This window comes from Fringilla coelebs (assembly GCF_963513975.1).
Source record: "Fringilla coelebs genome assembly, chromosome: 6".
NCBI classification, from domain to species: domain Eukaryota; kingdom Metazoa; phylum Chordata; class Aves; order Passeriformes; family Fringillidae; genus Fringilla; species Fringilla coelebs.
This window is the reverse complement of record NC_140034.1, coordinates 62824533-62844105: the sequence shown is the minus strand read 5'-3', so window position 1 is coordinate 62844105 and position 19573 is coordinate 62824533. Positions and strand designations below refer to the sequence as shown.

Sequence of the window (19573 nt, the reverse complement as noted above, 5' to 3'; positions counted from 1 at the left end):
GCATCAACTGCAGTTTGAGACATCAGTTTTTCTCCTTAAACCTGTGCTATATTAAATGAGCCTTTATGTAAGGCCAGGATTCCCTTCACAAAATTCAAATACTGAATATTCCTCTTTAAGAAGTCTCACATAAAGAGATTAAATGCTGTAGCATCCACAAATTACAAAAGCTCCTGGAGATTTAATTATTAACTAGGCATTATTACTCCATTAAAGATGTTTTATGCACACATGCTACACTGGATGTTTGCACAGTTTTAAAGGTTGACAGGAGGATCTAACAAAGTATTTCTTAAAAAAACAACTCCTGATTCTTACCTAGCAGGCACATATTTGTGGTAGCTACCTCTTTATTCTAATAGAACAATACATTTCAAATAAAGTCATTGAGTTGTGCAGCTTTTTCCCTTGTTATGCACAAAACAGCAGCAAAAAATAACATGTAAGAACATCACATTTTAGAGAGTCAAAAGAACTTTCCAAAGTAACATCTCTGAAAGCTTCTTGTCCCTGAATCCTGGATTCCTTACAACCCAGAGGAAGAATCCTCCAAGTCTGAGAGGCTTTGTGGGGTGTGTCCCCAGAGTGGGGGGAGAGGGGAAATTACAGCACTGGAAGGCTGGCTCTGTTTTGGCTCTTCAACTCAAGCACCTGCTCACTAATCTCCTGGACCTTTGGGCACCTCTGGACAACTGGAGATCCCCAGGCAGCTGTGTTCCTTCAAGCAGCTACAGATCTTGACATCATTTCTCACTTCTGCAGTTATATCTTTTCTCCTACCGAGATGCTTACAGAAGTCTCCCTCAAATAAAACCCCAACTAAATCCCAAACCTTTTAAGGCACAACACAGCTGACAAGTATGAGTAAAATACCTCTTTTCAGAACAACACAAGTTCATTTATTTCATACTGCCTTTCCTATTAAAACCACCCCTATTTCTAGATATTTTTTCCTTCTCTTGAAGAGGGGTAGCTCTACAAAACCCTGTGCTAACATGAAGTAACATTAACAGCAAGGGACTCGCAGGTTCCTGTCTCAGTACTTGATTTTATCATAACAGAGCTCAAAGGTCTAAGACAAGGGGCTTTCAGGTCCAACATATTTCAACCCAGAGGGCAAGACCTCCTGTGCTAAAGAACCCTCTGACCTTTACAAGATAAACAACTTGAACCCGTTAAGTTATATCATGCAAAACAGGTTAGAAATATACTTCAAAACTGCTTTAAGTTTTTCAATGAGTGGATTTCTGTGCTTAACTCAAGGAGCAAAAATTTAAGAAAAAAACAAACAAACCACAACAAAAATAGAAATATAGCACTTCCACAGCATACTTGAAAGAGGAAAATAAAACCACTGATGTCATTTACAGAAATTACCATTTTGAAGCCTTTTTTTGAAGCATTGATATACTATATTAATAGACACACTAACAACATATTCTGATTCTAAAAGATGCCACTTTTCTCTGTGAAAGCAGAGAGGAACCTGACAAGTTACATACTTTGAACATGAAAAGGGAGATGAGATCATTTAACTTCATCAAATCTTCAGTAGCCTCCAGTGCAATGGGTTTCAAAAGTTACCCCAAAACTTCATGGACACAAACCAAAAACTACCCTCAGTACTGCACTTTTCCACAAGAGGACACTAAAATAATATGAAAAACAGTTGTGCAGAAAAGTACAGCTACCAAATAGCATCGTTCATTAGCCAAGTAGAATGCTATTCACTTACAAACTATTTTGCAGTGAAGGAGACATCAACGACTTTCCCTCTAGTTGTGTGTTTTAGTCATTCTAGTGATTTGGCTTTTAGTGTGTTTCAGGTGGCACAAAAAACCAGATATAGACCAGCTTGCTGTCGACAAAAATCAACAATTAATCAATGCCACAGAAACAGCCTTGCACTCGGTTTGGAAAGGAGCTATCAACCTCGGATTTACAGCGAGCACACGCCGAACTCCATCGCATGACTTCAAGGAACAACTTCTGGGCGCCAGTACGGGCTCGCATGCCAGCGGGAGCAGGCTGTGCTTACGCGTCCACTCCAGCTGGCACCATCACTGTAACGGAGCGAGGGAAACACACCGAGATAACCCCCGGTGCCCCTGCAGCCCGGGGCTCCGGGAGGGCCGCTGGGGGAGCGCTGCGAGGGCACGGAGCTCTTGTGCCGGGCCTGGCGCTCCGAGCGCGCCCATGGCTGGGCGCTGACGAGCTCCGAGACCGGCTGCGAGCGCACCCATGGCCGGTCCGGCTCCGAGTCCCCCTCCTTGAACACCCCCGGCCGGCCCTGCTCCGAGCCCCGCTCCCTCAGCACCCCCGGCCGGCCCGGCTCCGAGCCCCGCTCCCTCAGCACCCCCGGCCGGCCCTGCTCCGAGCCCCGCTCCCTCAGCACCCCCGGCCGGCCCGGCTCCGAGGCCCGCTCCCTCAGCACCCCCGGACGGCCCAAGTCCGAGCCCCGCTCCCGGAGCACCCCCGGCCGTGTGCCGACGAGCCCCGAGCCGCAGCTGGGGCAGTGGCCCCGGCGTGCTCCCTCCTCGCTCGCCTCCCAGTGCTCCATTAGTGCTCCATTAGCTTAGAAAACAGCCCTAAGATCACCCAGTCCACCCCCTGACCGAACACCACCGCGGCACGTGCGGTCTTTCCCTAGTTAAGTCCGCAGACGGCGCCCGTTCCATTTATTGCCTCCCTGCTCCCCCGCAGGCCCGGGCGCCCCATGCCGCTTCCCAGGGCCGCAAAACGTGACGGGGCAGCCGCGGCGGCCCGGCGCCATTGATAATCCGTGCGCGGGGCAGCTCGAGCCCGGCCGCCCACGGAGGTTCCGCGTTGCGGCTCCGACACCGCCCCTCGTGCTCGGTGAACACCGCGCGGCTCGGCCGTGCCCGGCAGCGGCAGCAGGACCGGGCCCGAGCCCGAGTACGGGACCAGGACCCGCCGCTGCCGGGCCGAAGGCGATGTGCGCGGCGGAGCGCAGCGAGCCCGGGGTGGGGCGGCTCTCGCGAGAACCGCGCCGGCGGCCATTTTGCCATGGATTGGCGGCGGGGCGGGGCCGCGGCGCTGCCCGCGGGAGCGGAGGAGGTGGAAGCGGAGGAAGAGGAGGAGGAGGTGGAAGAGGAAGAAGAAGAAGAGGAGCAGGAGGAGGAGAAGAAGGGGGAGGATGAGCCGCGGGCGTCCCCCCGCCTCCCGCTGCTGCTGACGACGGCGCTCGGTTCAGCCTGCTGCGGGCTCCGCGCCGCGCCACCGGCCATGGTGCCCAGCGAGGAGAACCAGCTCGTCCCCAAAGAGGTGAGGCGGGAGATGAAGGCGGCGGCCGTGGCCGCGGCGGCGGGCAGGAGGCCCGGGGCACCGGCGCCGCCCGAGGAGGGAGTGGAGGAGGCCCGGCCCGGCCCGGCCTGGCTCGGCTCCGCTCCCTCCGAGCGCGGCCCGGCGGACACGGGCCTGTCTTTGTGCGGGGCCGGGGGTGATGGTGGTGCGCGGGTAAAGGGGCTGGCCAGGGGAGGAGGAGGAGGCTGGGGCTGAGCCCGGGCTGCGCAGGGCCCCGGGCGGCCCGAGGGCTGCACCTGTCCGTGCCGCGGCATGCAGGGAGCCCGGCCTGCGCGGCGGGGCCGGGCCAGGCCGGGCCGCTCCGGTGTCACGGGGCCGGAGGCAGCGCGGCCGCTCCTGCCGGCCCGCGGGGCTGCGGCTCAGGGCCCCGCGCCGAGGGGCAGAGCAGGGAGCCGGCGCCGGTAACCAGGCGGGTCTCGGCCGAGGGACCTGGGCCGGGTGCGGGGCGGCTCCTGGAGCGGGGCAGAACGGGCGGCAGTGTTTGCCGGAGGGAACGGGTTGAGCAGCGGCTTGTTTCCTCTGTTCTGGGCCCCTCATCTCTCCCCTGCTGTAGGTAGAAGGGGAAAGGCTTGTTTTTGGCCATAGGCTAGAGATAAGAGCCCGAGTGAAAGAGGAAGGCGAAGCCTCTGTCCTGCAGCGATAGGCGAATGACACGTGTCAAGTTGGAGCGATACTGTGCAGAGGAAGGAGTCCGAGTGATGGCATAAAATGTTTGGAAACAGCTACTGGTAGAGTAGTATCGGCAGAAACTTTGTTTCCTGAGCAGGTACACATTTTGCCAACTTTTTCTGACAGTTTTGCAGTTCTGATAAATAACTCAAACCCTTCCCGGAGTTTTCGTCAAAGTCAGTGTTTGTTACGTTTACCTGTTCCGTCCTGTGTTCTTACGGGAAGCTTTGTCAGGCCAGGGCTTCGTTTTTGTGGAGCTTAGCAAAATGAGGTGCTGATCCTTAAATGGTATCCTTATGCAGATCTGGGAAGCAAATAACACTGAATATTAGAAACAATTTCTTGTGCAGGCAGTTGTGCATGTAAACACAGTATATATGTAGAAAAAGGTAACTTGACTCGTTTCCTTTCTTAAAATACTGAGGTTTAAAAGACTATATTTTGTCTTTTTACAGGAAAGTGAAATCTCCAGAAACTTTAAAAAAGAGATGTAGTAGCTAAAATACTAATATATTAGCTTTTAACAAAAATCTTCACAAATATAAAACTAGGGTCAGAAGACAGAGTAGCTGATATACTTAAAGATTTCATTTTAAAACCAAAGAAACAGATAATGGATAGTGGCAGGGGAAACATTGTGGCAGTAGCTGTAGTTAAGTGGAATAGACAAGATATTAATAAAAGCAGCTAGCCAAGGCTCTGTCTTTAGTTATATGTATTAATAGTATCCCCCTTGGCTTTAGAGTTGTATTCAGAATATACTTATGATTCAGATGTGTATTTTTAACTGACTCATTGGAGGAGGCTTTTGAATGCACTTTTATCTGTAGGGGGGGAAGTACGGGGAAAGGAAGATGAATATATGTGATTATAGATATGGATATCTTTAACAAACAGTGTGAACTCTATAAACTTTGTACATTGATAATGCTAGTGAGAGGAGTTGTTTTTTCTCAGCAAGTTTTGTCAAGTTCTTTGTTGTGTCTCTTTGCATTTTTAAGATAAATGAAACTGAACAGAATATTAATGAAATCAAATTGAGAAAGAAAACAGATTAACTGCTTGTGTTAAGTTCATCTGGTTATATCTATATATATGTTGTAACAGAAGTTTTTCTTCAACTTTTCCAGTGTTTTTCAGTATATCCTCATTTTTTTTTAGTGACAGGGAGTTTTAACAAATGCTACACTGCAGCATTCCCATTAAGTCCTTCTGAGATTCATTAACAGTCCCATTGCAGAGAACTCTGAGTTATGAGTAAACAGAATTCTCCAAGCCTCTAAGTTCCCAACAGCCTGCTCCTAAATATTCCTATTATGCCCCTAGGAGCAGTTGGAGGCAAAGCAGATCGTTTGGAGTTTCAGCTGTGCCCTCCAGGGATGGATAAAGGAGCACAACAGTTGATGGTTTTGTCCCTTCCTGGTGGGCTGGTGGTATCACTTGTGCAGCTCGCTGTCTGTGCTGCTTCAGAGACTTCAGCTGGGCTCTGAACCAGCATCTGCTGAGGATGAGCACGCAGCCAGATTTGCCTTGGCATTCCAGTGTCAAGGAATGAGAAGAAATGTAATGATGTTCGCTTTAGGCTGGTTTAGGGAATGACTAATCATCCAAAGTGGTGGATGGGAAAAGGATTTTGGTTCTTGTCTACAAGTTAGTGATGCCTTGGTAGATAAGTGGTAGGAGGTGTGTCTAACACTACCAGTCTGTGTGTGGTGGAGTGGAAGGATGGGTATTAAGTTGATTATTAATCTTCAATTTGTGTTTTTATCCATATTTTTGTATATCAACAGGAGCTCAGGTTACTGTTTGCAAAGTAGAATTGCTAGGATTTTTTTCATTCGGTTTTGTAAGTAGTGCTATGTTTTCATGGATACAAAGTGGATGCAAAGGTTCATCTTTTATTAGTCTTTTATGAAAGGTTTTCTTTTGGACATTGCATAGTTTCAGCTGCGTCTCTGAAGTCCAAGTAATCAGGGCCTTGTTATTTTCTCTTGTGCATAACTTTGGGACAAAGTTCTTTTTCCTTTGGAAGAGCTGTATGAAAGCAGTTTCTAATTAATCAGTGCTGGGATTTCTTTTTGCATAAAGGTTTTTTAGTACCTGCCTGGGCTGTACAGGTACTTAGTAAGTTCATTCTTGCATCCCTATGGCTGCCTAATGCTTTCGCAGCTGTTCCTGCAATAGTATGACCAGCAATTCCCTATGGTGGGGGCAGTGAGAATCCCTGTATGTGCATTTACTGGTAATATAAGTGAACTTTACAAAGATTTATCTTGAAAATCAAGATGTGTGAGAACTTACTGAGTATTGGTCAAAATATGAGAAGTGTGTTCTGCTATGAGGTTTTTGAAGTGTTTGTGCTACTGATTAAATAAATGCTGTGCAGATGCTTTTTCAACATGTTCTGGCATGAACTATCTAAAGTACACCTGTCAGAAGAAATAAATATATAAATAAATATATACTTTCTGCCATTAAATCGAGCAAGGTGCTGTGAGTTCTCGCCCAGCTCGCTACTGTCTTTTCATCCCTCCACTAATGAATCCATTTTAATCATCTGCACGGAACAAATCAGATGTGTCTCTTGATGGATATCATTCTGACTTCCTCATTAGAGGAGCAGGAATCTGATTAAGATATTTTGCAATTCTCTTTAGTAAAGGATGGTGTTCTTTTCAATGCTGATGACATCCTTGTTTTTTCATTCCCATGTATCAAAAGATTCTACAAGTGGCTACAGCTTGCATAATTTATCAGTTTTTCCTCCTTCTCATGTGCTCCATTAGAAAACATAAAGGAATGATTGTGACAACTAGAGAAACTGACTAATTCATTGACTGAGAAGGTGTTTTGGAAATCAAATTTAGGAAACAAACAGAAAATCCACGTGGAAGTCCACCAAATAATTTGTTCCTTGCAAACAGACACTTTCTGAATGATGTTCATGTAGGTATTGAGTGTGGTGAATAAAGCTTGGAGTAGAATTCAAGAGCTTTCCCTGCTTTTTTCCAGCCATTGGGCTTCCCAGTTAGCGTTTACTTTCCCTTGCTATCATTGGGTGTTTAATCTGCAGCGTAGAAAGATGATCAGGATAATGAAGTATCAGCACCTCTAGATCATCTGATGAAATGTTTTTGCCTAAGAGGTACCAGCTGCCTGATGGGCACCACTTGGTACTGGAGCCTCAGACTGGAAATGCTGCTGGCGGAAGTTAGTACTCAGGAGAATAATCTGACAACTAAATAACTAAATACTACTTCTTTTTTTTTTTTTTTTTTTCCCTGAAGTGATACATTTTGAACAACATCACAAACAATAAATGCCATTTTATGTCATTACTGTTTTGTGCATCACTGGTGATTAAAATTTCAGAATCAAAACATCAGTAGTGAAAGTATGAACCTTAATTTTTTTTTTTGTACCATTTTCTGTTCTTTTTAAAACCTGTGGATATAATCAAGACAGCCTTGCATTATAGTTTTAAAATATTAGTTGTACAAACACACACACAGTGATTAAAATTATTATTGTGCTGCCTCTTTTTCTGATAGAATGTAAGATGAAAATTTGTGGTGGTTTACTGAAATAAACCAGTACCTTGAATTTGTGCTACCTTTGAATTACATGTTTCAGTCTTGTCAGAATTTCTGTTAGAATTAAATGGGATTGGGGGAAGGGTTTTGTTCTAAACCTTTCCCCCCCAGTACATTACAGCTGGTACTGTAATGCACTATATTATGTACAAATGTTCATATATATTCATAAATGTTCATATGTTCATAAATATTCACAGCTTCACTCTTTGTGTTGTGTTTGAAAATATGTTGAGTTTTATCTAAGAGAATAAAGGTAAAAGCTATGTTTGTAGAAAATGGAGTGATTGAGTTACATGTACATAATCAGCCTTTTATCCAGTTTGAAAAAGATTTTAATTCCTTTGTGAACATTTAAAGCTGCTATTTTACGCTTTGCCCTTAAGATTAAATGTGGCGTACCTTTGGGTGGGCTGTCATTTAGCATCTTGTTATTTTTCTTGTCTTGAATGAAATATTCACAAAACAATGCCACTAGTTACTAAAGAACTGATAATTGTGAATTCCAGTAAGTCACAGAATTTTTTTTTTGTGGAGCTCTGATAAAATCACATTGAACTTGACCACAGTTTCAGGCACTGTGAAATGCTGGGATTTTTATTTTCTTTGGTTTTTGCAATGCTTGGCATGTAATCATCTTGCACTGAGCAAATGCTCTTGCACAGCATTGGCAGATGAAATAATTTCTAAAAAGGATGTTGTGCATGTTCTAAAAATACTAAGGGGTGAAATTGGTACAGATCATTTGATTCAATATAATTGTTGGGATTGTGATCACAAGGATGCTTTAGGTGCTTCTGAAAAATGGCAACAGATTATTTTTAGATTGGCATTTCTCTGAATAGCTTAGAGCTGGGTATCGTGCTGCAGTTCAGGTGTAGCTCCTCAGTAAGCACGTGTGCTGAAAGCTGCCTCAGTAACATGAGCAAGTGTGCCTGAATTCCTGAGGATTGGTGAATGTTCTGGTTTTGGAGCTTCATGAGAAATATGTTTGATATAGTGTGAAAGTTTTCCCAGTAAATAATGTCTGAACACGTAAATAGGATTTTCTGAAGAAATTTGGCAGCGTGCTACAGGAGCTAAAGGAATGGAAGGCGGCCATGCTCACTGATTTGTGTAGGTATTGGTTTGAGAGCAGCAGCAGTGAAGGAAAAGAAAAAACAGCAGATACAGAAACTCTTCTGTTGTACCTTTTTTTTGTTGTTCATCAGTTTATATATGGAAAAATTGTCTAGATCCTTTCTCACATGTGCATTGTCATCCCTGTTCCTTCTGTAGGGGCATTGCTCCAGAGTTCTGTGTTCTCCCTGCAGCCCTTGGGGGCAGTGGCAGCAGGCAGAGTTTATGCCCAGGTACTTCCATTCTGAGCTGGATCCCTCGTTCTGTGCAGAATTCCCAGAGAGCTGCACAAAGAAGGCCTGCTAACACACCTTACAGTTCAGTTTCTATCTTCTTTCCCCAACAGAAGCTGGACAGCTTAAAATTAGAGAGCTGTTAAAGAATTAAAAACTTTGCCTGTAGTCACGTTTTAATGTCTGAACTGTATAGGATTTTAATTTTTTATCATATATGTCTGTTGGTGATTTTGTAGGGAAGTAAACTTTCATTTCAAAATTCTCCATGAAGAGAAAACTCTTGAGTACTTGTTTTGCTCAGACTCTTAATTTGTTTTTATGCTAATGTTGCATTTGTAATTCAATCCAGCAAAAAGTTCTTCAGAATAGGAGCAGCAAAGGAGAATGTTTCCATAAAATTCATACTTGAAGAAATGAAGGGCTAGTTCATCCACTATTTCTGTGACTCTCAGTAGGAGACAAATGTTGCAAGTATCAAGCAATATATAAAAGTGTAGTAAGTGTCTTGTGGTATTCTCATTTCCCCGTTTTTAGCTTTTATGGGTTTTGTTTTTTAAGGAAAACCAAGGAGCATGCTGATTAGAAAGGTGGAGAGAAGTTACAAGCAAAGGAAGTTGTGTAAAAATGAGGCTGTTTCAGATCTGACTGTAAAGGTTGTACTGTAATAAATGTAGAGAGCCTGGCAGATACTTTGTGAATGTAGAGAACTTCATTGACATTTAATTCTCACAATTATTTTAGTGTGGTTACAAAACCCTTTGCAAGTTCAGCAGCTTTGGGTCAGAGGAAAGAAAATAGGATCAGCTGAAATTAAAACTTTTAAGAATAAGAGAGTGAAATACAATGTCTAGTGGTTAAGAGTTAGCTATAGATATTTAAACTATTCTTTGTTACCCATGAAGAAAACTTTGTTCTTGTGTGATCTGCAGGTATGATCAGGAAATATTTGCACTCTTTTGTTTTTGACAGCTGCTTTGTTTGACTTTTTTTTAAGGGAAGTAATTAATCTTGAATCACCTTAATTTACTATATTTAAAGGACCATAAGGAGATAAGTGTAAGAAGACTGGTTCTTCAGGATGTCCTTAGTAAGACATATTTAAAGTCTTACTTTAAATATGAAAAATAGCTTCTGTAAAACTGAAAAGTGGATCTTTTGGTCTCTAGTTCAGCTCTCCCAAGACATGTGTCCCCTTACACTAAATCTTTTTCTATAGTCTTTGGAACAACCTCCAGGCTTCTACTTATTCCTGGCCCCATCCCAACTTTTTTTGTCACTCCTATTCTTTTGTTAGTGTTTTTTACTAATGACCCGTAATACACAGCAGCGAGAACAAACTCTCAAAGGGAAACACTAGCTTCATAACACACTCTTTATTTCTGAGGCATAGGGTTATTTTTGGACATGTTTGGAAAGTTGGAAATAGTAGACTTTGAAGTGTGTATGTATTATAAAAATAATTTGTCCCTGTGCATTTTCCAGGAGTGACAGTTGACAGCTGGCATGCAGCTGATTCGGTGAGGTGGCACTTCCAAGTTTTTTTAGCTAAAATTTTGTTACTAAGGAAGCATTTCTGAGAAGGTGCCTTTGAAAGCAATAATAATCTACACAAGACAGAGAAGAGAGTAAAACATAGACCCTGTTTTCCAAAGGGAACAAGATCACAGAGGCTCTGTTACAGAACTGATTTTGTACCTCCCACCTGAACTGGGTCATGCCCCATAGGGAGAGCATTTGTAGGGTTCATTTAGCATGGGTGTCAGTGTGGCCCAGCTGTCCCCTGGGATGTGCCCAGGGCCATGGTGTCAGTGTGGCCCAGCTGCCCCATGGGATGTTCCCAGGCCATGGTGTCAGCGTGGCCCAGCTGCCCCCTGGGATGTTCCCAGGCCATGGTGTCAGTGTGGCCCAGCTGTCCCATGGGATGTACCGAGGGCCATGGTGTCAGTGTGGCCCAGCTGCCCCATGGGACCTGCAGCAGTTACCCTGTACCCACAGCAGCTGGCCGACACAGCAAGTGTGCTGTGCAGGTGGGAGCAATGGCAGTGCCACAGTGGTGACTTTTTCTGCTCTTCTAGGCCTTTCCAAAGAGTTACTGCTCTGGTCCTGTGAGCAGCACTGCCATTTACAGTCTCCTACCTAAGGATGGAGGGTCTCATTGCAGTCTCTTAGGATGCCACAGAAGGTTGCAGTTATGTCCAGGTGGTGTTGGTATTAGTGATGTAAGCGCTATTGCATATAATACATGCATTTAAAATACTGCTACTGCTCCTCTGCTGGTATTGTTAACTCCTCTGAAAGCCCACCAGCAAACCAGGAAGGAGATAAAGGTCCAATTAGTAGGAAAATGGTCAGAGTCAAGATATATATTCTTGAGTTTTGTTGTATTTTAGGCTTGTTGTGAAGCAGTCTTTTTCCTTGCTTGTAAAGAGACAGAAGACATCTGTTTAGTTTCACTAGCTTCAAAATGTCGTTGGATTTTGCTTGAAGTCTCCCCAGGTATAATGAAGAATTCAAAGGTGAGGATACAGTATGTTGTTGAGGTACTCACAAACCTGATGCTTCGAAATCAGTCAGATTCAAGATTAAAGGATTATGTCTAAAGGTTGTTCAGAATTCTTTTTTTCTTCACGAAACATTCCAACACACCATATATCAAGTTAACAGCTCAAAATTACTCTGTTTAAGACCTCCTGGGATCTGTGTTTTAAAAAGTGTATTCAGTTTGCCACAAGTGTGCTATAAAATACGTCTTTTTAAGTGTTTTGATTCAGGCATTTGTAACAGGATTCTAATTGCACTGTTCTCTCATTAACTGAGACTGGGCTGTGGCAAAGCACCTGTGTTGCGTAACAAACACCTCAGTGCTCTGACAAGATTAGTTTAGTAACCTGTATTTCAAAAAGAAGGTGCTTCTTTCCTCTAAAATAGAGCCTGATGTGAGTCTGAGACCATCTGCTCAATGCCTCCTTCATTATGAGGACCTTTATCACCCTCTGTTCGCCTCCCAGGGAAGGGACCCTTCTTACCTGGCTGTACCAGGGAAGTTAACCTCTGAAAAGAACTTCCTTGGGCTTGGAAAAAACCATGTAGCATGAGTAGCTCTGCTGAGGGTAAAAGGGAGTGGTAGGTTGTAAAGACTCTCTGGAGTCTGTGGTTCAAAAGCACAGGGTAGAAAAAGAGGAAATGGTGGGAATGGGTGGAAATGGTACCCCAGTGCTCTCAGACTGTTCTCCCCTTATTTGCTGTCTATTGGGAAGAGCTTTGATCTTTGCATTTTCTGCAGGAAGCAGTTCTATCAACATGTATCCAGTGTGGCATTTAATGGATTGAACTTCTTGGGTGGGAAAATTCCTAAATTATGGTTGTGGGTTCTCAAGGAGCTGATTTGATAGTATTTGGTCGTTGCTGAGAGAGAAAGAAACATTCAGACACTAACAATGGTTTGGCTGAACAGAAGCTTGTTTCAACTATGGGATTATACTTCAGAAGTAAAAGGTACAAATGCAGATTACTTGTGTGTCATTGAAGGTCCCGGATTTCACTTATCCTTGTAATTGCTGGAAATGTGCATCCAGTCATTTACACAGACCTGGAATGTGCATCCAGAGTTTGCTCAGCAGTGATGTGGCTGGCAGTAGTCAGTTATGTGCACTTCATATGGGAGTCTGAAGTTGCTGAAACTACATTAGGTTTGAGAATTGCTTTCTTAGGCTTAATCATCCAAGTAATTCTGTGAATGTGAGCTTGATGTCTGCTGCTTGCTACTGATCTCTTTGTCTTTCCTCTGTACTGCAGTGATTTGTTAGAATTATTTACAGGATGTGGACATGTAGAGTCTTCTCTAGTGGTGATCCTTTTAAGTCTCAATAGGCCACTAAATTTACTTGGCAGTAAAATTTCATGCGTCCATTGGGTCAACTCTTGACCTGGAATTTGGAATTATTGGGTAGAATCTGTATGAAGTTTGACTTTAGCTTTAGGTTTTCCTTTCAATCTTTGAAAGTAATTTTGTAAAAATGAAGCAGGAATTAAAATAGTGAAATGCTGCTATGGAATTTTAATTAACTCAGTGATTCAAGGCTGAAAAATAGCAAGGCACATCTAAATGCAGTGTTAAAACCACTGCAGTTGTACATTTGATTGTTGTTGTGACAGATCTAGTAACACTCTATTTTTATTGTTCCTTTATTTTCAACAAATACAGAACCTATATGGTCAAAGCAATGTCTGTCTTGCAGATGGCACTAATAACAATGCTGCCTTTGTATATACAGAAATACAGCTTGAATTGCTTCAGTGCAACAACATGCTTTATGCTTTGCAACTTGCAGGTGCAGATCTTTCATGGAAGAAAGATGAAATATGTTTTAGAAAGTTATATGGGGTGTGAATTCTTGTGTAGCATGGCCCTCTTAAGAATGTCCACCCAGGTCAGACCTGTGTGTTGATTGCATGTTCCTATTGTAAAGAGTCTTTTTTAAGTCTGGTCTAATAGTCAGAAATCTTGTACATGCAGGTTCATCATCATCACCTTTCTAGAAATGGAGCAGTGTATAGGGCCATAGAATGGTGTGGGTTGGGAGGGACCTTTAATATCATCTAGATCCACCCCCCTGCCGTGGGCAGGGACACCTTCCACTAGAGCTGGTCACTCTGGACCCCATCCGGTCTGGCTGTGAACACTTCCAGGGATGGGGCATTCCACAGCTTCCCTGGGTAAACTGTGCCAGTGCCTCACCACACTCATGTAAACAATTTCTTCCATATATGTAGTCTAAATTTGCCCTTTCAATGTGAACCCATTACTCCTTGTCTTGCCACTATAGTTCCTGGTGAACAGCTGCTCTCTGGCTTCCTTGTATGCCCTTCAGGTACTGCTGTGAGGTCTTTGTGCAACTTTCTCTTCTCCAGGCTGAACAGCCCCAGCTCTGTCAGCCTGTCTTTGTAGGGGAGGTACCCAAGTCCCCTTATCAACTTCATGTCCCTGCTCTGGACTTGCTCCAACAGTCCCTGTCCTCCTCATGCTGTGGGCACCAGAAACGTCCCCAGCACTTGGGCTGGGGGATCACGAGGGCAGAGTGGAGAAGGAGGATCCCCTCCCCTGCCCTGCTGGTCACTCTCCATTTGATGCAACTCAGGATACTTTTGGCTTTCTGGGCTGCTAGCTCACACTGCTGGCTCATGGTAAGTTTTTCATCAGCCATCACCACCCAGTCCTCTTCCTCAGGGCTGCTTTCAATCACTTCTCTGCACAGCCTCTAGGTGTGTTTGGCATTGTCCCAACTCAGGTGTAGGACCTTGCACTTTGCTTTGTTGAAATTCATCAGGGTCACACAGCCCCACCTCTCAGGCTGTCAGTGTCCCTCAGGATGGCATCTTTTCCATCCAGCATGTTGACAGCACCACACAGCTTACTGTCATCAGCAGACTTGCTTAGGATGCTCTCCATCCTGCAGGATTCCCACCCTCAGCAAGATGGAGTGACTTGGGATGAAAGTGTCGGTGTTTCAATATTTTTTTAAAATTAAAGTTAACAGTTGAAATTCCAATTTCAAGTATTTGTTGACCAAAATATTAGCCTGAGAAGACTTCTGTACTAAAATAATCGTAGGATGATTTTGTGAATTACAGCCTTAATTAACAGTCTGCATTTGCTCTTTAGGTCCTTATGCAGTTGAGGGTCTGCAATGTGTTTTCCTAAGCCACTGGTGTACTGTGTCACACTTTGGCAAAGTAGCAGCATGGAACTTTGAGCATGAGCTTTGAGGACTTCTCCCAAGTCCTGGATAGATGTGCTTGCTACCTGAGTAGCTGCTCTTACTTCTTATGAGGAAAAGGCAGAAATGTGTTTCTGCATTTGCCTGTGAATAGTGTGTGTGTTAATTTGAAAGCCTTGAGCTGTGTAATTAATTGCCTATTGATTTTGTGAGGTGTAATAAGTAATTGGCTTGGTGCATTCCAGAATAACTTTTATCAGGGTAAAATTAAGCAACTCTATAGAAGACCTTTGGTCTTTTAATTGTACCTTAATTATGTTTCCATGCTGAGAGGAGCTTTTTTGTAAAATGTAGAATTGCACTAGTGGTTATTATAGAGTTTATTTGGAGTATTTGAGTAAACAGATGGCCCATGCCACCCTGGCCCGTATCAGCAACAGTGTGGCCAGCAGGAGCAGGGCAGTGGCTGTCCCTCTGTGCTGGGCACTGGTGAGGCCACACCTCGAGTGCTGTGTCCAGTTCTGGGCCCCGCAGTTCCAGAAGGACACTGAGGAGCTGGAATGGATCCAGAGAAGGGCAGTGGAGCTGGGAGGGTCTGGAGGGTAAAAGCCCTGTGAGAAGCAGTTGAGGGAGCTGGGGGTGTTCAGCCTGGAGCAAAGGGGGTGCTTTATCTCTCGGGGGTGACTTTATCTCTCTCCAGAACTGCCTGACAGGAGGCTGGAGCCAGGTGGGGATCGGCCTCTGCTCCCAGGCAGCCGGTGACAGGATGAGAGGACACGGCCTCAAGCTGCATCAGGGGAGGTTCAGGCTGGACATCAGCAGGAATTTCTTCACAGAAAGGATTGTCCGGCGTTGGGAGGGGCTGCCCAGGGAGGTGGGGGAGTCCCCATCTCTGGAGGTGGTCATGAAACAACTGGATGTGGCGCTTGGTGCCCTGGTCTAGTTGACATGGTAATGGTCAGTTAAAGGTTGGACTCAGTGATCTTGGAAGTCTTTTCCAACCTAAATGGCTTTGTGATTCTGTGACTTGTGATTTGTCTTGTTAGAGAAGCTCTCAGTTACTTCTGAAATTTCTGAACATCATATAAACAGTATAATTTATAAATCTGATTTGTTTGATCTGTTACATGGAATTTGTTTAGTGAAGTACCTCTTGAAAATCTTCCAGCAGACCTTAACTGAACAAACAAGAGCTGAGAACCCAGCACAAGAATATTTTTATAAAATAAGGAACCTGTAGATAGTTCTCTGCAGGTGATCCGTGGAGCCTGTCCCCCCTTCCACCCTCCACTGAGCGCACCAAGTCAAATAGCACACTACAAAATTACATGTGTCCCTGTGTGTACCAGACTTAGCTTGCCAGTCTCTGGAGAGAAGGAATTCAGGCTGAAATCAGGGTTCTTTGGAGTCCCTGATTAGGAGGAAAATTGGAAGTCTTAATTAAGTCCTTGACACGGGGCAATGTATTTGATAACAATGATAATACTACAAATCAGCAGTTTCATATTTGTGGTTCTGGGACTCCATTAACCTTTGGGTCATTTTAACAAAATGTATGTGGCTTTTGATTAAGAGCAGGTAAATCCAGTAGGCAGCAAAACATTTAAATTGTGTGATTTAAATCTGAAATCTCTCAAATCTGAAATTACAGACTGGTGTGTAAAGGAAACTGCTAGATACAGTCTTGTCATATTAAAACTTCCAAACTGGAGCTTCAGTTCAGTATGTGAAGAAAAAAATCTTGCCTTATGTGTCATCCTGCTGGGAAATTAAATGCAATAGTCTAATTTGGGCTATTTTTGTAGGTCATTTGGTGGGGCAAACAGGGCACGTCAGTAAAGATCGTGTCAGTGATTTTTGTTTTGGTAATCTTTACCGAGGGCACAGTTGAAGGAATTTAGAAAAGATCAGTGATGTTATGGGCATCTTCATTCTCACTTCCTGTTTTTCCTTTCTGGAGAAATACAAAGTGCATCAAGTGAAATTCAGAAACTGGTTAATTTGATGTTTAGTCAGAAAACAATTTTGTGCAGTTAATGTTTGTTGTTGAATTTTTGATGATACATCAGAAATACCAAGGCAGGCTTTTTTTAAGAGTGGTAGGAGTAAAATCAGTAACTTCATCTCTTTACTGCCTTCAGCTGCATGCTTAAAAATGGGTTCATAATAATAAAACTTCCCTACAGGAAATAATTCACACAGCAAAGAACAGTTTCAAATGAAACTGGACAGCTTCATAATTTATAAATACATTAATAAACTGAACTACAGGGTTATATGCTAATTCTACCCTTGAACCATTTCAGGTAAAATATTTACCAATGTCAGTGGCATGTTTTAAAGATAATCAAGGAAAGTGTTAATGTGAATTTATATCTTGAATTGTTATTTACATTTTCTGATCCATTCACTTCTTTCTTTATGAGAGTAGTCTCTGTATTGCAACTTAACTGACATTGTAACACTGCTCCTATGAGAATTTAAATATTAAAATAGGCTATTCCTTCTTGAGTTACTCTGTTAATGGTGTCTCCAAACTCAGTAATGTTATTTTTTAATAGTATAAAATAAAATTTACAACTTTCAGTTATTATGACTTGCTAATTTTGTTTTTATATACTGTAGGATATGTTTTGGAGTTGCAGACAAAGTATCTTTGCTGAAATGAAGAAGAAGTTTTCACAGGTAGACAGATGAAATCAGCTTTATAAAACGATAACCAAGAAATATAGTGGCAGCATGATGCTGTAGCTTCTGTTTATTTTAACATGAGCATGAGCTATTGACACTAAACTCTGTGCATGTTCTTAAATACAAAGATGATGTACATATTCATTTCAGTCTTAATGGTAGCTTCAAAGTGAGTATGTATTGATATGCTTTTACACTGGTGTGTGAGGCTTTGTCTGTCTCTATCTCTGCATTAAAAAAAGGAATTGTTTTGCTCTTATATCACATTATGTAATGGTTTAAATTAATTTCTGTGCTCCTGTTGTGGATTTGGTTTGAAAACAGCCTGTCAGAATAGCTGAGGGATCTATCACTGGCCAGTCTTGCTGTTCACACTATTTCTGTAGTAAAGTAGCCCCAGACGAGGTGTTGCATTGTTGTCACCTAGTTCAGCTGGTGTGTGTGAATGCTCTTCATGAGTAGAGTCGGGCTGAGGTTATTTTTGCTTTATCTATTTACTACTAATGACTTGAAGTGGTGACAGTGTGAATGAATGACAGCTTAATACCTTTGCTGTAGTGACCCTGAGTTAAAGCAGTTCAGTCTGTCAGAATTACATCTGTGAAGAAGAAAGGGAGGATTTGTGTGATGTGCCACATCCAGCAACCCAACCAGCAAATCTTCTGTAATTGTCTGTAATTTGTTCCCTTAATGTTATTTCCATCCCTCAGATACTGTGCCTAATTATTTTCAGTAGCAACTCTAATGCAAGTCACAACTGATTCACCATCCAGGGTACCAGGGAAAGTGGAGTGGGAGGAGTTCCCTTCCCAGGGAGCTCCTGCAGGGAGGGGGCGAGTCAGCGTTGGTTATGTAAAGGCAGTGGCACAAGGGACTGAGTCTCCAGTGGAGAACTGCTCATGGCATGATTGTACACAGTTACATCAAGTACAGCATCAATACAAAATCAGCGTGGGGATAATTAAATCCAAATTCACTTCTGTTTTCTGAGATGATCCTGTATGAATAGTAGTGAATGCCTCCTGACCCCCCTGCAGGGTTCTATGGAGGAGGGTGGGCTCCCACCCAGAGCAAACCTTTACCATTCCTGAGGCACCTGCATATGAGTATGGGTTGATCTTACAAGTTTGCTGGGTCTTAGCTGCTGCTCACCTTCACAAAAACCAAAAAAATCAAAAAAAGACCACTGAACAGGCTTTACCTTCTCTTTCCTAACCACACAGTGAATGAGAAAACTTGCTTCTTCAGCAAAAAAAAAAAAAAAACCCAGAAAACTACCAACAAAATAAAAAAGATGCTGTGCTGGGAAATTTTAAGGGAAGAGCCCAGAAGAAGAAATCACTGGTGAAATTTAATTTTATTCTACTTAAATACAGCCCTGTGTGTCTCTGTGGGTGCTGTAGATGGAAGTGAGGATATAATATGTCAAAATTCTCTGACTTTTTTCTTAATGTGTGGTTAATGTTTCAGGTTTAGTTTTGTGTGTCTTCTTGGAAAGTAGTTCATAAATGTAAAATTCTCCCATAAAGATCAAATGTATTCAGTGTTACAGATTTGCTGCAAATAATGCTTTGAATCTTTTTGAGCGTGCAGTTAATGAAGGTTTCCACACAGGATACTTCATTTAATAAACCTAAAGAAATTGGACTCCAAAGTCTTTAAAAAAGATCCCAATCAAAAGCAAACTAAGGTCATACAGATTGGGTGGAGGGTGGTTTTATTTGCCTTCCTGTAACAACTTTTTTGTGATGCTGATAGGAATAGATGCTCTAGTCAGCCAACATTTTATTCTATCCCTATGTGAGCACTTCCAGCAGATCTTGCAGTCCCCTGGAATGAAGGCATCAGCTGGAATGTCTGTGTTCCTTTTCCAAGGGTTTGGTGATGTGAGAGCTCTCAAAAGTGGCTGTACCACTTTGGTGGTGCTCATCTGTGTTTTAAGGCTGGTGGTGTAGAAATACTGGGGGTTCTGGAGATGTTCAAATCTGCTTTGTAGTTCTCTGTTCCCTAGAATCTGCTTGTGGTGTGGCTGAGAGTTTGAGCATGAATGTAATGATTGCCTTTTGTTGTTCTTATCCACTGAGAATGGTGATAGCGCCGCATGTGGTTTTTTGCATTTTTGGATGCTGTGGCCTTCAGCCATGGACTGAGATTTGGGTGCTCTGACAATGCATTACTAATGCTTCTGTGTGTTACAGCTTGAAAAGGCTGAGTCCCTGAAGGG

The 19573-nt window shown here is 43.3% G+C and overlaps 1 protein-coding gene across 4 annotated transcripts in view; it reads left to right on the top strand.

The window, feature by feature from the left end:
- The first annotated feature begins 3033 nt into the window (after positions 1–3033).
- USP47 (ubiquitin specific peptidase 47) overlaps positions 3034–19573 on the top strand; it is a 50516-nt gene continuing 33976 nt past the window's right edge. For 3 of the 4 annotated variants that reach the window (XM_084208499.1, XM_084208500.1, XM_084208498.1), the window contains exons 1-2: positions 3100–3285; positions 17284–17343. In XM_084208499.1, coding sequence (XP_084064625.1) covers positions 3247–3285; positions 17284–17343 — 99 coding nt within the window. In that variant the 5' untranslated portion in view covers positions 3100–3246. Of the gene's footprint in view, positions 3286–17283; positions 17344–19573 lie in introns of all 4 variants that reach the window. The other variant, XM_084208497.1, reaches the window with a different exon arrangement.